The sequence below is a fragment of the Gossypium hirsutum genome, chromosome A07, assembly GCF_007990345.1.
Source record: "Gossypium hirsutum isolate 1008001.06 chromosome A07, Gossypium_hirsutum_v2.1, whole genome shotgun sequence".
NCBI classification, from domain to species: Eukaryota; Viridiplantae; Streptophyta; class Magnoliopsida; order Malvales; family Malvaceae; genus Gossypium; species Gossypium hirsutum.
In genome coordinates, this window is record NC_053430.1 from 4261671 (window position 1) to 4275548 (window position 13878).

General features: G+C 30.9%; 1 protein-coding gene across 1 annotated transcript; it reads left to right on the forward strand.

The window, feature by feature from the left end:
• The first annotated feature begins 9109 nt into the window (after positions 1-9109).
• Positions 9110-11273, forward strand: LOC107939415 (transcription initiation factor TFIID subunit 10). Its single transcript, XM_016872747.2, has 6 exons — positions 9110-9334; positions 9487-9551; positions 10120-10182; positions 10442-10499; positions 10566-10616; positions 11037-11273. Exons 1-6 carry the CDS (start codon positions 9242-9244, stop codon positions 11115-11117), a joined length of 411 nt encoding a protein of 136 aa, XP_016728236.1. The 5' UTR covers positions 9110-9241; the 3' UTR covers positions 11118-11273.
• Positions 11274-13878: the final 2605 nt, after the last annotated feature.

The following is a 13878-nucleotide window of genomic DNA, read 5'->3' on the forward strand; positions in this document are numbered from 1 at the left end:
TGTAACAAATCAGATATATAAAAAAATGCCCAACAACCCTGCACACCAACTCCGTCCAACCCAACACACCATGTGGGGATAAAATCGACCCACCCATCCTTGCACACCAAATATAGGGATAATATCGACCCATCCAACCCTACACACCATAAGGTATCGCAATGCAGCACACGTCATAAATATGCAGCTTAGCTGCCAGACAACAGGCTTATGAAGCCTTTTAGATACTTTCTTCACTTCATCAAACCCACCACAATACAATGCAGCATACAAACATGGCATGCTAATAAATAAATTAACATATATATACCCGTATACAGAATAGATCAGATATACATGCTAACTAGCACATGCATTAATCTACAGAAATTAGACGTCTAAGTAATGCTTACTGACCTTATAACCGGTCACAGTCGACTTGGGCGACCCGTCCAACCTTACAAAACATTTTGAAAAAATAGGCTCACATGCCCATGTGACATGCCCGTGTGGCCCACATGGCCCAAATCAGCCTTGGCCGGGAGGATCACACGGCCTGGCCCAAATTCACACATGCCCGTGTGGCTCCCCCCTATGGGCCCACACGGCCCAATTGGTCCAGCCTGTGTCTCGCACACAACCTCGCCGGTCATCACACGGCCGTGTCGTGCGTCCGTATCTTATGCGCACGGCCTAATTTGTCGACCACACAGCTGTGTTTTGCTACATGGCCTACCAAATTAAGTTCCGTTAATTTTCTCTGAAACTAGACTCATTTATATTTCTTCCATAAAGTTTCCAGAATTTTTGACTTAGCCAATTAGTACAGTTTATTCCTCAAGTTTGCTCCTGATTCACTATCTGACAGTTTCAACCCTTCTGCACTAAAGTTCAATTATCTCATAGTACAGGACTCGAATAATATTCTCGTCTATTTCTCTTGAAACTAGACTCATATATCTAATTACTAATTTTTTTTCTAGAATTTTTGGTCAAGCCATTTAGTACAGTTTATTAGTTAAAGTTTCCCCTGTTTCAGGGTATGACTACTCTGACCCCTATGCACTACGAACCGAATTTCTCCCTGTACATAATTCCAATGATCATGCCGTTTGTTTCCCTTAAAGATAGACTCAATAAGGAATCCATTAATGTAAGGTATGACTCTTAATAATTTTTGTACAATTTATGGTGAATTTATAAAATTAGAACAGGGGATCTCGAATTCATTCAGACCCTGTTTCACGAGAATTTAAATATTACACAATATAGAATTATTTTTCTTCCTCTATTTCTTTCATGTGAAAATAGGCTCATTAATCTTTAATCCCATATTTTATTCTGCCTCTAATTCATTTTCCACTATTTTTAGTGTATTTTCAAAGTTACACTACTGCAGTAACTCAAATCTGTCAAGGCTAAGTTACTCATTCATGGTCATTGTTCATAATATTAATACAACACCATTTTATCCATCATGGTAAGAACACATATTATGCATCATAGATCATCACATATCAAGGCATTCTCATAGGCTTAGTATACATACTTGCACAACTCGTAACATAACTCGAGTGCATACTCACCAATGACTTACCTCATTGGGACCATCATCAACTCTTTCCTTGGATTGCCCGTTGAACACTTGGAATACTAATTGGATACTCGGAAAAGCCTTTGCACATAAGTGCCTCAATTGTAGCTAAAGCTATCTCATATCTCATAACATTTCAATGCTCACTATCGAGCTAGTCAGGTAGACTCATAATTCCTAGTGACATGTCACTCGTATCCTAATTTATTCTTAAAGTTCAAACGGGATTTTTCCTTGCCTATTAAGGCTTTGTCTTATCATATTTCTATTAATCACATACACATTAATATCTGTACAATTCATGTAATGATAACATTTAAATACATGTATAGCATGGTATTGTTTACATACGAACTCACCTCGATACCACAAAGGTGAAAAGACATACTCGTCCATAAATCGATTTCTTTCCGTTCTAGGTCCAAATCTCAATTTTCATCATCTATAACATCAATTTAGCCTAACAATCAGTCACAATATTCATATGGGTCTAAAAATCATATTTTTACAAATTTTCATTTTGACCCCAAACTTTTACATATTTGCACTTTTGCCCCAATGCTCGTAAATTAATTATTATCACATTTCTTTACTCCTTGAGTCTAGATGAACCATTTTCATAACTATAGCAACTCATAATTTCAACTATTTTACACATTTACAACTCATTTTACAACTTAGCAATTTAGCCCTTTTTAAGGTATTTTCATGCAATTTCTTTCACAAAAGTTGTTTATTAGACAACTAGGACTCATAATCTTCCATAAAAACATAGAAAACAACATATTTACTCTCATGGTAAAACCCTAGACTCTTCATCATTTTGCAAAATAATCCCCTCTTATGAAAGCTCATGCTTTAGGGGTTCCAAAAATGTAAAAATCATCAAGCAAATACATTAAAATCACTTACTATAAAGGGAGTTTCTTTGCTGAAAGTTTCCAGCTTCTAAACCCTTTCTTTGCTGCCATTTTTCAGTGGAGAGAAGATGAAGAAAAGATGATATTTTCTTTTCTTTATTTTATTACTAATTAGTCAATTAAAACACATAAAAGCCACAAATTTTGGCCTTTTGACCAATTGGTCTCCCCTTGGCCGGCCACACACTTAAAAAGGGTCTAATTAACCTTTAAATGCCTCCAATTTTAGTTCTCTAGTCTATTAACACATTTAGGCATTAACACACAACTTTTACCTTTTACGCGATTTAGTCCTTTTTCGAAATTGGACTAGAAATCGCTAAAATTAACTTACCAAAATTTACATGCACTTACAAAATTATATTATAACACAAAATAATACTAAAATAATTTTCTCTGGCCTCGAAATAGTGGTCCCGAAACTAATGTTCTGACTAGGCCCAAAATCGGGCTGTTACAAATGAAATTGTGAATTATGAGATATAATAAATTTTGTGAGATAATGTCAGAATGATTTCGGGTTCCCCTGTTCTGACTTTGAAAAATGTAAAATATCTCATTAAAATATTAAAATAATATTTATCTTAATTAAATAATTATAAAATATCATCAACATCATCATTACTTTCTAAATTTCTCTCTCTTCCAATTGACCATTTTGCCCTTTATTATATTTTAAAATTCCGTCTTTGAGTCATCATTTAATTTGGTAAAATTGTAATTCAGTCCCTCATAACTCTTCACCTATTCAATTTGGTCCTAATTCATCCATTTTCCTTAGTTTCTAGATCATTCCACCCTTAAAATATTTACACTATTGACCCTTCAAATTTTTTATATTTATACTTTAACCCCTCAAGTTTTGAGTATTTACTATTAGGCAACAAAATTTTTCACATTTTTACAATTTAGTCTTTTCTTGAATCAAGATATCATAATTTATTTCCCAATGTTGTCATAACTCAAAACTTCCCTTTTTGTCACTTATTTCCTTATTTTTCTATATCAATGATAATATCTTACTATAGAAATTTTCGGGGTATTATGGTGCAGTTACTGGAGAAGAGAGGAAGAAAATAACAGAATAGGAGGAAGAAGAATGAGAGAAATAGCAGAGAGAAAAAGTAGAAGTTGAGAACGTAATATTCTTTTTTCATAACAACCTAGTACTACGAGCATGCTTAAAAGGAAAAGATTGACGCTCCTCTACAGCTGCCATTCGGTTACAACTGAGTGCCCAAAACTCCCTGTTTAGTAACTAAGCTTTCCCCTAAAAGGCAACGTATTCATTAAAAGACCCCTCCCCAAAACGTGCCATTTCCTGGCTACATAATTAACTCAACAAACAGAATAAACAGAATTTAACTACTGTTTTAACCTCTCTAATTATTATCCATAACATATTACAAGGAAAACCAGGTTTGTTTAGTCAAATTGAGAGAAAAACTTTGATTTAGTTTTTAGAAAAGTTTTAAATAGATGATGAAAAAGAGAGGGAAGAGACAATTGATGCTTAAATAGGCAACGGGAGGAAAATTAGATTTTTAAAATTTAGAAAATTTGTCTTTTAAAAACTTTTAATTTTCGCCCTTTTTCAAATCAGTCATTTATTTTAAATTGAGTAATATTTTCTTAATTATTTTCAAATATGGTTTCGTTTTTAAAATTCATTTTAAGAAAATTAATAATCGAACACTTAATTCTAATTTCTCAACCTAGATTTTTAGACCCGATAATTATTTTAATATTATATTTGTAACACCCCTAACCCGTGTCCGCTGCCAGAACAGGGTTTCGGAGCATTACTACCATATGCAGATCACTTAAAAAAAATTTAAATACTTACCGATTCAATGCATCATATAAATAAATATATTACCATTCAATCAACAGTTTGACACTTGTATAAGCATCAAACAGCAAACAGCATCATTGTTAGTATACTTGCACATATCTCATATAAATTCAACATTGATATATTTATTTTCTCGACATATCGCACTTGAGTTTAATAATAGTCTCATCTTACATAATTTCCTTGTATCAGCATATCAAAGATAATCATATATGTACATGTCATGAAACATATCATGCTCTTACCGTTTCTTCATAAGCATAAATCATTCATTTCATTATATCAATATTTCATGCTCCATCATTTCCATATATTTTATGTATATTTATTCCGGTAATAGCTTATATCTTAACATAAATTATATTCCATGTACTTATACTTATTTCGTTTATCTATCTTCATAATTATTTCATACAACTATTTTGTACATATATTTCCATATGTCCAGTTCTTGTAAACATTTCACACAATCATTTTATATAATCATTCGTCATTTGATACATATTACCTGAATATCAATTGTTCAACAGATATCATAGCGTCTCCCATCCACGGTCTTATTTATCTTTGACATGATGCCATAGTGTCTTTCAACTATGGTTTTACTCATTTTCTGTCATGTTGCCATGGTATCTTTCAACCATGGTCTTGTTCATTTCATATCAGGTTGCCATGGTATCTTTCAACCATGGTCTTACACATTTCATATCAGGTTGCCATGGTATCTTTCAACCATGGTCTTGCACATTTCATATCATGTTGCCATGGTATCTTTCAACCATGGTCTTATTCTTTCATGTCACGTTGCCATGGTATCTTTCAACCATGGTCTTACACATTTCATATCATGTTGCCATGGTATCTTTCAACCATGGTCTTACACATTTCATATCATGTTGCCATGATATCTTTCAACCATGGTCTTACACATTTCATATCATGTTGCCATGGTATCTTTCAACCATGGTCTTACACATTTCTAATCATGTTGCCATGGTATCTTTCAACCATGGTCTTACACATTTCATTTCAGAGAGCACACTCCCGCGAACCTCATCCTTACAGCGGGATTACCAGTCCAGGCTAAATCCCCTATAATATAAACTCATAGAGTATTGTCGGGATAACCAGTCCAGGCTAAATCCCCTGCAACGACAATTACTCTAATGAGCTTAGACCTGAATTACTAGTCAAGGCTAAATTCAGACCCTAATTCGGATTACCCGTCCGAGCTAAATCCATTTTCCACATATTCTTCAGGAGGGCTATATCAGGATAGGATTACCCGTCCGGGCTAGATCCTTTTTACCGTCAATTCCTTCTCAGAGATCCATCGAATTTTCCTTTCATTCAATCGGGATTTCTTCCCCTTTTATCAAATATATCAATGTTTCATAAATATCCATATAATGAACATTCAAATCATATTCATATAAAAAACATGCATTTCAAGCATTTAAGAATATAATTCAAGTTACACGAACTTACCTCATTGCTTGTTTGTGTTTATAATTTCATTAATTCGATATCTTTTCTTTTCCACGATCAAGTCTCATATTTGAGTCGTCCGGATCTTTATAAATAAATTTGATCATCATTTTCATTCATTTCATATTCTAATACATTTAATTAATGTTCTACGCAAAATTACCATTTTGCCCCTAAACTTTTAATTAATGACGATTTCATCCTTAGGATCAGGAAAATAAAATTCTTACAATTTAATCCTTACTTCCAGCTATTATTCTCATATGTATTGATAACAGTCCATGAATTCTATAAAATATCAGAATTTTTCATAATTTCAACACATTTCAATTTAATACCTAAAACATGTTTTCCCCCGATCTTGAACTAAATTAATAATTTCATTCAAATTTGTAATTTAAATAATAAAATAATCCATTTCATGCAATTTGGTCATTTTTGACATTTTTACAAAATTGCCCATAAAGTTTTACTTTTATTCAATTTAGTCCGTGAGCCTAAAATATACAAATTAGCCATGCTAGATGAATATTCATACATATATTTCCTCCTCCTCCTCTCCATTCCACATCCTTAATGTAGATAACACACTTGTAAGTAACATTATCCATAATTTTTTATTATTTACTTTTATGAATAGTCAAGCTGTCTATCTGCGTCATTGTCACTAAATTATTTATATCTGGAGCTATAAAACTCCAAATTAAGATCCGATAATATTTCCTGAAACTAGACTAATATATATTCTTACCATAAAATTTTCAGAATTTTTGGTTTAGCCAATAGGTACAGTTTATTCTTTAAATTTACCCTTGTTCTGCTGTCTGACAGTTCTGCCCTTCTTCACTAAAAATTAATTATCTCCTCGTACAGAATTCTAATGATGTTATCGTTTGTTTCTATTGAGAATAGACTCTTTCAGGATTATAAACATATAAATTTAAGCTCCTAATTATTTTTATCCAATTTTTTATGAATTTACAAAGTCAGAACAGGGGAACCCGAAATCATTCTGACCCTATCTCACAAAATTCATCATATCTCATGATTTACAATTCCATTGCTTACATAATTTCTTCTATAAGAAACTAGACTTAATCAGATTTAATTTCATATTTTATTCATCCTATAATTAGATTTATACAATTTTTGATGATTTTTCAAAGTTAGACTACTGCTGCTGTCCAAAACTATTTTAGTACAAGATATTAATTACCATGTTATAACACCCTTATTTTCTTTTTCTACACCATTTCTCATCACTTTCTCTTATTTTCTCTTCACTAACATATCAAGAACATAGGACCTTACGTAAGAAAACTCTACTATAACATTATTTCCATGCTTTATCAATAATAACAAACTTAAAAACATATTGAAATCTTGATATACTTACCTTGTTCTATTGATACTAATTTTTAACTTGATTTTCTCTCTCCTCCAGCTTCTATTTCTTGAATCCAACTTGATATTCTAACTCCCCATGGTCTCCTTAACATTTTTCTCTCTTAGTAGCTATGGAAATTCTTTTGATTTCTAGGTGAAAATGGTGAATTTTTAGTAGAAGAACCAAATTGTAAAGAAAAGAAAATTTCTTTATTTTCCTTCTCTTCTAATGTTGGTTGCATGCATGGAAAGATGATGAAAATTCTTCATCTTTCCTTCCTTTTATACTAAATAATTAATAATAAAATAATAATGAAATAATAATAAAATAATAAAATATCTCATTAAAATAATATATATCTAATTAAATAATCATAAAATATCATCAACATCATCATTACTTTCTAGATTTCTCTCTCTTCCAATTGACCATTTTGCCATTTATTATCTTTTAAAATTCCATCATTGAGTCATCATTTAATTTGGTAAAATTATAATTTAGTCCCTCATAGTTCTTCACCTATTCAATTTGGTCCTAATTCATCCATTTTCCTTAGTTTCTAGATCATTCCTCTCTTAAAATATTTACACTATTGGTCCTTCAACTTTTTCATATTTACACTTTAACCTCTCAAATTTTGAGTATTTACTCTTGTGTAATAAAACTTTTCTCACTTTTACAATTTAGTTCTTTCTTGAATTAATATATCATAATATACTTCTCAATATTGACTTAACTCAAAATTTCCCTGTTTGTCACTTTATTTCCTTATTTTACTATATCAAGGATAATATCTTACTATAAAAATTTTCAGGGTATTATAATATTTTACCTAAATTCACTAATCTAATTTTTGGAATGTAACAAGTATGATTTTTAAGAAGTTATGAGAATGTTATAGATAGTTTGCATGAATAAAATAATAATAATCCTATGGTTTTTAAGAAGTTAAGAGAATGTGAAAGTATATTACTCTAAAAAGCTAGCTCAATAGCCATGTAATCTTTGGGTTTAAGAAGGGAGTTTTTTTTTATAGGCAAACCCTTTTGATTTAGCGGTTACAATAAAATTAAATGGACGGCTTAGATTGCATTTTAGACTATTTCCATCTAACTCATTAAACGTTATACAAGGGTGAATGTTTTTAGAGCTTTTAGAATCTTCTACATGGTTCTACAATGATCCAGACTCTTATTTGGACATCTAAAATCTTCCAAGACGTTCTAACAATCTCGTGACTTGGTTTTCTTATGTTCACTCCATTCCAAACTTGTTTTTGTGTTTTAGGTAGCTTTGCTCATGGGCGAATCGTAACACAAGATTGCCCTTGTTATTCGAACCTATGACGTGTTTTTGAGATGACTATCCGATGTCAATAGGCCGAGAGTCAAGATTTTAATGATTATTATGTTATTGATGAGTTATTTTCAATGTTTTAATAAATGTACATAAGATTAAACTGGTCAAATCATTGGCTCTCGGTTTGATTGCTAGTCCAATAATAATTAAATAAATAATTCAAAAAATCATAAAAATAATAAAATATTAATATTTTTAATAAAATTGGTTCACTCAATTCAATCATTATTTTTTTCTTATTGTTTTTAAATTGTTATTAATTTAAAGTAGTTTCCAATACAATTGGTTCAACATCTTTATTCTGATTAAACCCCAATCCAATCAATTCCACTAACCAATTTAATTCAAATTCTACGTCATCCAGACTTAAAAAAATTACATTCTACTTTTACCAATTTTAGTATTCAACAATAAATTGGTTGAAGTTAATATTACCCCGACTTGTGAACGATTTTATCGGATATTACCGGGTGGGATGAATAGGCGTACAGTTTATTAATTATTATTATTATTACTATTATTACTATACATAATAGGCGTACAGTTATACACATGAGGCGGCCGTAGAAAATAGGTTCGGTTCATTAATCATTAACATAAGCAAGAAGCATATAGCGAAGGCAGAGAGCGCACAGTTGGGAAAACGAAAGAACGAGAGAATGAACCACAACCCGCAATCCAGCGATGGGAAGCACGATGATGACTCTGCTCTCTCCGATTTCCTTGCCTCTCTTATGGATTATGCTCCCACTGTACTCTCTTTTCCCTTTTACACCCTCTTCCCTTTTCTTTTTCTTCAAGAACAAATCAATCATCCTTTTATGGAGCAAATTCCTGTAAATTGTTTTTTTTTTTCTATGTTTCTAATGATGCCTCCACCTATATTCCGGTTGATTTGTGGCAGATACCTGACGAATTGGTGGAACATTACTTAGCCAAGAGTGGATTTCAATGTCCCGATGTTCGATTGTAGGTATTTCTCCCCCTTTTTAAAAAAAAAAAAATCCTTTCAGTATCCTTCTATCCTGTGTTTGGATGCCCAAGCGGAAATTTGTCAAAAAAAATTCCTTTGTCGGTTTAAGATGATAATGTTTGAAATCTTTCATTCTACTTTACACAACTAGCTGTGCCTAGGGTTACGTATCTTTCTTTTAGTTATTTCCAGGGTTCCGGAAAGTTTGAATCTTTAAACTTAATATATGTTTTCCTGCATATGTGTTGAACAAAATTTAATTACTATTTACATTGTGACAATAATGAGACGTTTATGAAGGCTATTTATTTCTTATATTCAACAAAAATGGAACCCAAAAAACGAGAAAGGACTTTTGCCTCTTATATGCTAGCTAGTTTATGTGTGAGTCATTTTACATGCTTTTCTATGTTAATAAAAGCGGGATGGGGTCTTGGACAGAAGATTTCCTTTAATTTTACCCTCTTTTTTTTAACAATCTTTTAGAGTAGAAAACGTGTTCATATTGTTGGTATTTTGTTTCCTTTATGTCTGATCCTGTTTGATTTTTTTGGGCTTTTGCAGAATAAGGCTTGTCGCTGTTGCCACTCAGAAGTTCGTTGCGGAAGTTGCAAGTGATGCACTTCAGTATGACACCAAAAGCTTATAACTTAAGTCCTTTTTTGTTTCCCTTTAAAGTAGGAATAAGATAAGGTTTGAAATTTGTTGATGTTATATAAGTTGGAAATAGGACTTTGAGGATATGGCTAAGTTTTTACGTTCCTAATTTATGTGGAGTTATCTATGATTTCTTTAGGTGCTGGGGAAATATTAAATAAATAACCTTTTGAGTACTTTCAACGTAGATTTGCTCATGCCTGCTTATAACATTTTACTATTTATGTAGGCATTGCAAGGCAAGGCAAGCTGCAGTTGTCAAAGACAAAAGGGAGAAGCAGCAAAAGGTGATCTATTTATGTTTGCTTAGTTTCCTGATCTCTTTTGGCTTGTCTGACCCTCTTTTGGAACAGGATAAGCGCCTAATCTTGACGATGGACGATCTTTCAAAGTCATTGCGCGAGGTAGGCATTGAAATATCTACGTTGCCACTCTTTCTATATTTCATTACATGTTTTAGTATCTATAGCCAAATAGCATCTATTTACGTTTACCTTTTATAGTTGATTGCTTGGGTTCATTATGAACAGAGGTTTTGGCTTTTAGCAAAAGCCAGGCTTTTATTTGTTGTCAAAATTATGATGAGACATGGGTTATATCTGCTTAGGCATACACAAAATATTCTACTAATTGAATGGGTTAAATTTCCTTTGGGAAATATATCGGTATGTCGAGTCAATTTGTATTTTGCTTGAGAAGCCTTGTGATGAATGGTCATATGATTTCCCATTTTTTTATGTCCCGAGTGAATAAGAGTTGGTTTTTTTTCTTAGCATTTTCATTGGTGTCTGGAAGTAATTGCTTACTAGTGTTTGAATGAGCAGTATGGGGTGAATGTGAAGCACCAGGAGTATTTTGCTGATAGCCCGTCAACCGGTATCGATCCCGCTTCTAGAGAGGAATAGTTGGGCCATGTTATTTACATGTTTGTATTTAGTTGATCTACATTTTTTTGCATATCTATGAGATGTTATGCTAGGGCTACCGTAACATGCTGTTCACTTTTCTTTACATAATATTTTTCTCCCTCTTGAATTTTAAAAGATGATTAGCTGGCAAAACGAGTCCTGATCTGGAAGTTTGGGCTACTAACAATTTGAGTCCAACTATATGTACTTGATTGGACAAATAATTTGAATATTAAACTCAATTCCTATAAACATTATATAATTATATTAGAACTTGTTAGCTATGAAAGTAATAAATAACAAATCCTTTTAAGTTAAACTGTGAAGTAAAATGAATTAAAGAAGTGTTAATTATGAATATAAATCTATCAAAATATACCAAAAATGATGGTATAAAATGTATAATGGTAAAACATTATTATTGTGCAATTTTAATAACATTATAAATATAAATATATTTTTCATAAAAAATTATTATCTATAACAAAAGTTAGTTTAATAAAATATATTCTTAGATTCTTAAAAATCATAAACCCTAAACTCTAATATGGTATAATTAATTTTTTTTACCTGCACGAGCTTTTTGTATATATACATTATATTATAAGGTAATAATATTTTATTAAGATTTAAGAAATCATTGCACTATTATGTGTATTGCCCCGAATCAATATATATTATTCGAAATTTTATTTATGAGATTAGCAAAGTAAAACTTAGATGAATACACTGTAAAACTTGGCTAAAATTTACCATTAATTCTTCCATGCAAAAGAATCTGAAAACTGACTTAGAATCATGGTTATTTGAAATCGAATCACTCTAAAATTAAGGAATATGGAGAAGGCAATTTGAATCTCTGATTTACTGGGTAGAAGAAGTCACTCTAAAAATAGAGTATCTTATACCAGCAGATAGAAATAGATGTGAAAGAAGGTAAGAAGTAATCGTGTTGCTGAGACCGGAGGAACCAAAGTAAGTGAAAACTTTGAAGGCAACCAGTTTATCGAAGGGGAAGAGTTTTCACCGGGAAAGGTTAAGGGTTTAGGTGGATGTTTTAGGAGTTGTCTGTTTGATCATTTATTTTTCTTGTACTTGTTAATTATGAAGCACATTTAGGTTTGGTTTAGGCTTTTACTTACCCATAAGGCATCGCCCAAATCTATGGCTGTTGTAAAGGGGCGCAGGGATTAGGTACTGTAATTTCCTTAACCTTTTCCGGCTATTAATGCATTGGGCATTTATAGTTTCAAAAAAGAAGAAAAAAATGCAAATTATTATTACTTTTCATTCACTGAATTAAAACTATTAGAAAGATCAACTTATATATAATTAAAATCTTGAACGACTTAAAAAACAAACACTATTTATTATTGATATTTATTTTTCCTCTTTTCAAAATATTTTCTTTTTCAAAAATACATCTCTATGTTTAATTAACCCTAATTATATTGTTTAGATTAAATAGGTTTTATCATCCCAAACATAAAGTTGTTATGATTTTATAAATTATATTTTTTTTATAAATTATATTTTTTGGTATTCTTTTTTATACAATAGAATCATAAATTTAACTTTTTTTGGGTCAAAGTTGGTATCTATATTTAGCTTTCGTTACACAAAATGGTACTTGGGGCAAAAAATGTTAATTTTTTTTATGTGGTCAAATAAAAATATTAGAAATCTAAACGAAAATTTGGTTTTTTATTTTTATTTTATGACATATTATAAAAAATTTTCAATTGTATATAATTTTTAAAATTTTAATATATTTTATATTTTATTTTTATTTTTTATAATTTTAAGTTTATGATTTTTTAATTTTTATAATTTTTAGCTGATTAATATCAATATGACATCACCGTGGGCAGTCTCAGAACTGAATTTGTCATATATAAATTATTCGTTGGACGACATGAAAAAGTTAACACCATTGTCCTAAATATCATTTTGTGTAGTGGAAGTCAACAGATACTAATTTGATTAAAAAACATAAGTATTGAAATGAACATTGAATTCGAACATAGCTGTCTAAAAGTATAGTTACCTTATATTTTGATATAATTTTTGGAAAAAGCAGTTTAGAAACAAGTATGTTTGTACAACAAAATTTTAATTTTTTTCTAAAAATTGAGTCTTTTTGCTATTTATGACGATAAAATTTACCAAATTTAGTACTTGGTGTTATTTGCTTAGCGGAACTCGTCTATTCTTGACTTTCAACTAACACGGTCTTCTTCGCTATTCTCAAATCATCAACTGTTTAGAGAGTGGGCTTTAATTCATAACCTAATCACATAATAAAAACTTTAAATTTTCAATGAAAAAGTTAATTCTCTATGGGTAAAGAAACTAACTGTCAAACTCGAGTTATCACGAAAAATATAATTTATTTTGGAAAATAGATCTCACTAAATTTCAAACAGAATAACTATGCTCAATGATGTGTGTATTTGCCTTAACTCGTCATTTTAAAAAAGAACCACAAAAATTCTACTAGAACAAGAAAATATAAAATAATTGTTGTAAATTAAATGGATGTCATAACCCCTTTAAGCATATTAAAGTAATGAGATAAAACTCTTTACTTAATTTATAATCAGGAGATTATTAAATAGAGTAATTAAGAAACTTTAATTCATTAAATGTAATACCTTTATTAATTGAATGTAAAGGAGCTTATAAATAGCACCTTGTAAGTGAAAATAAAATAATGAAATTCTCGCGTATTTTCATCCTCTTTTATTTATTGTTTTAT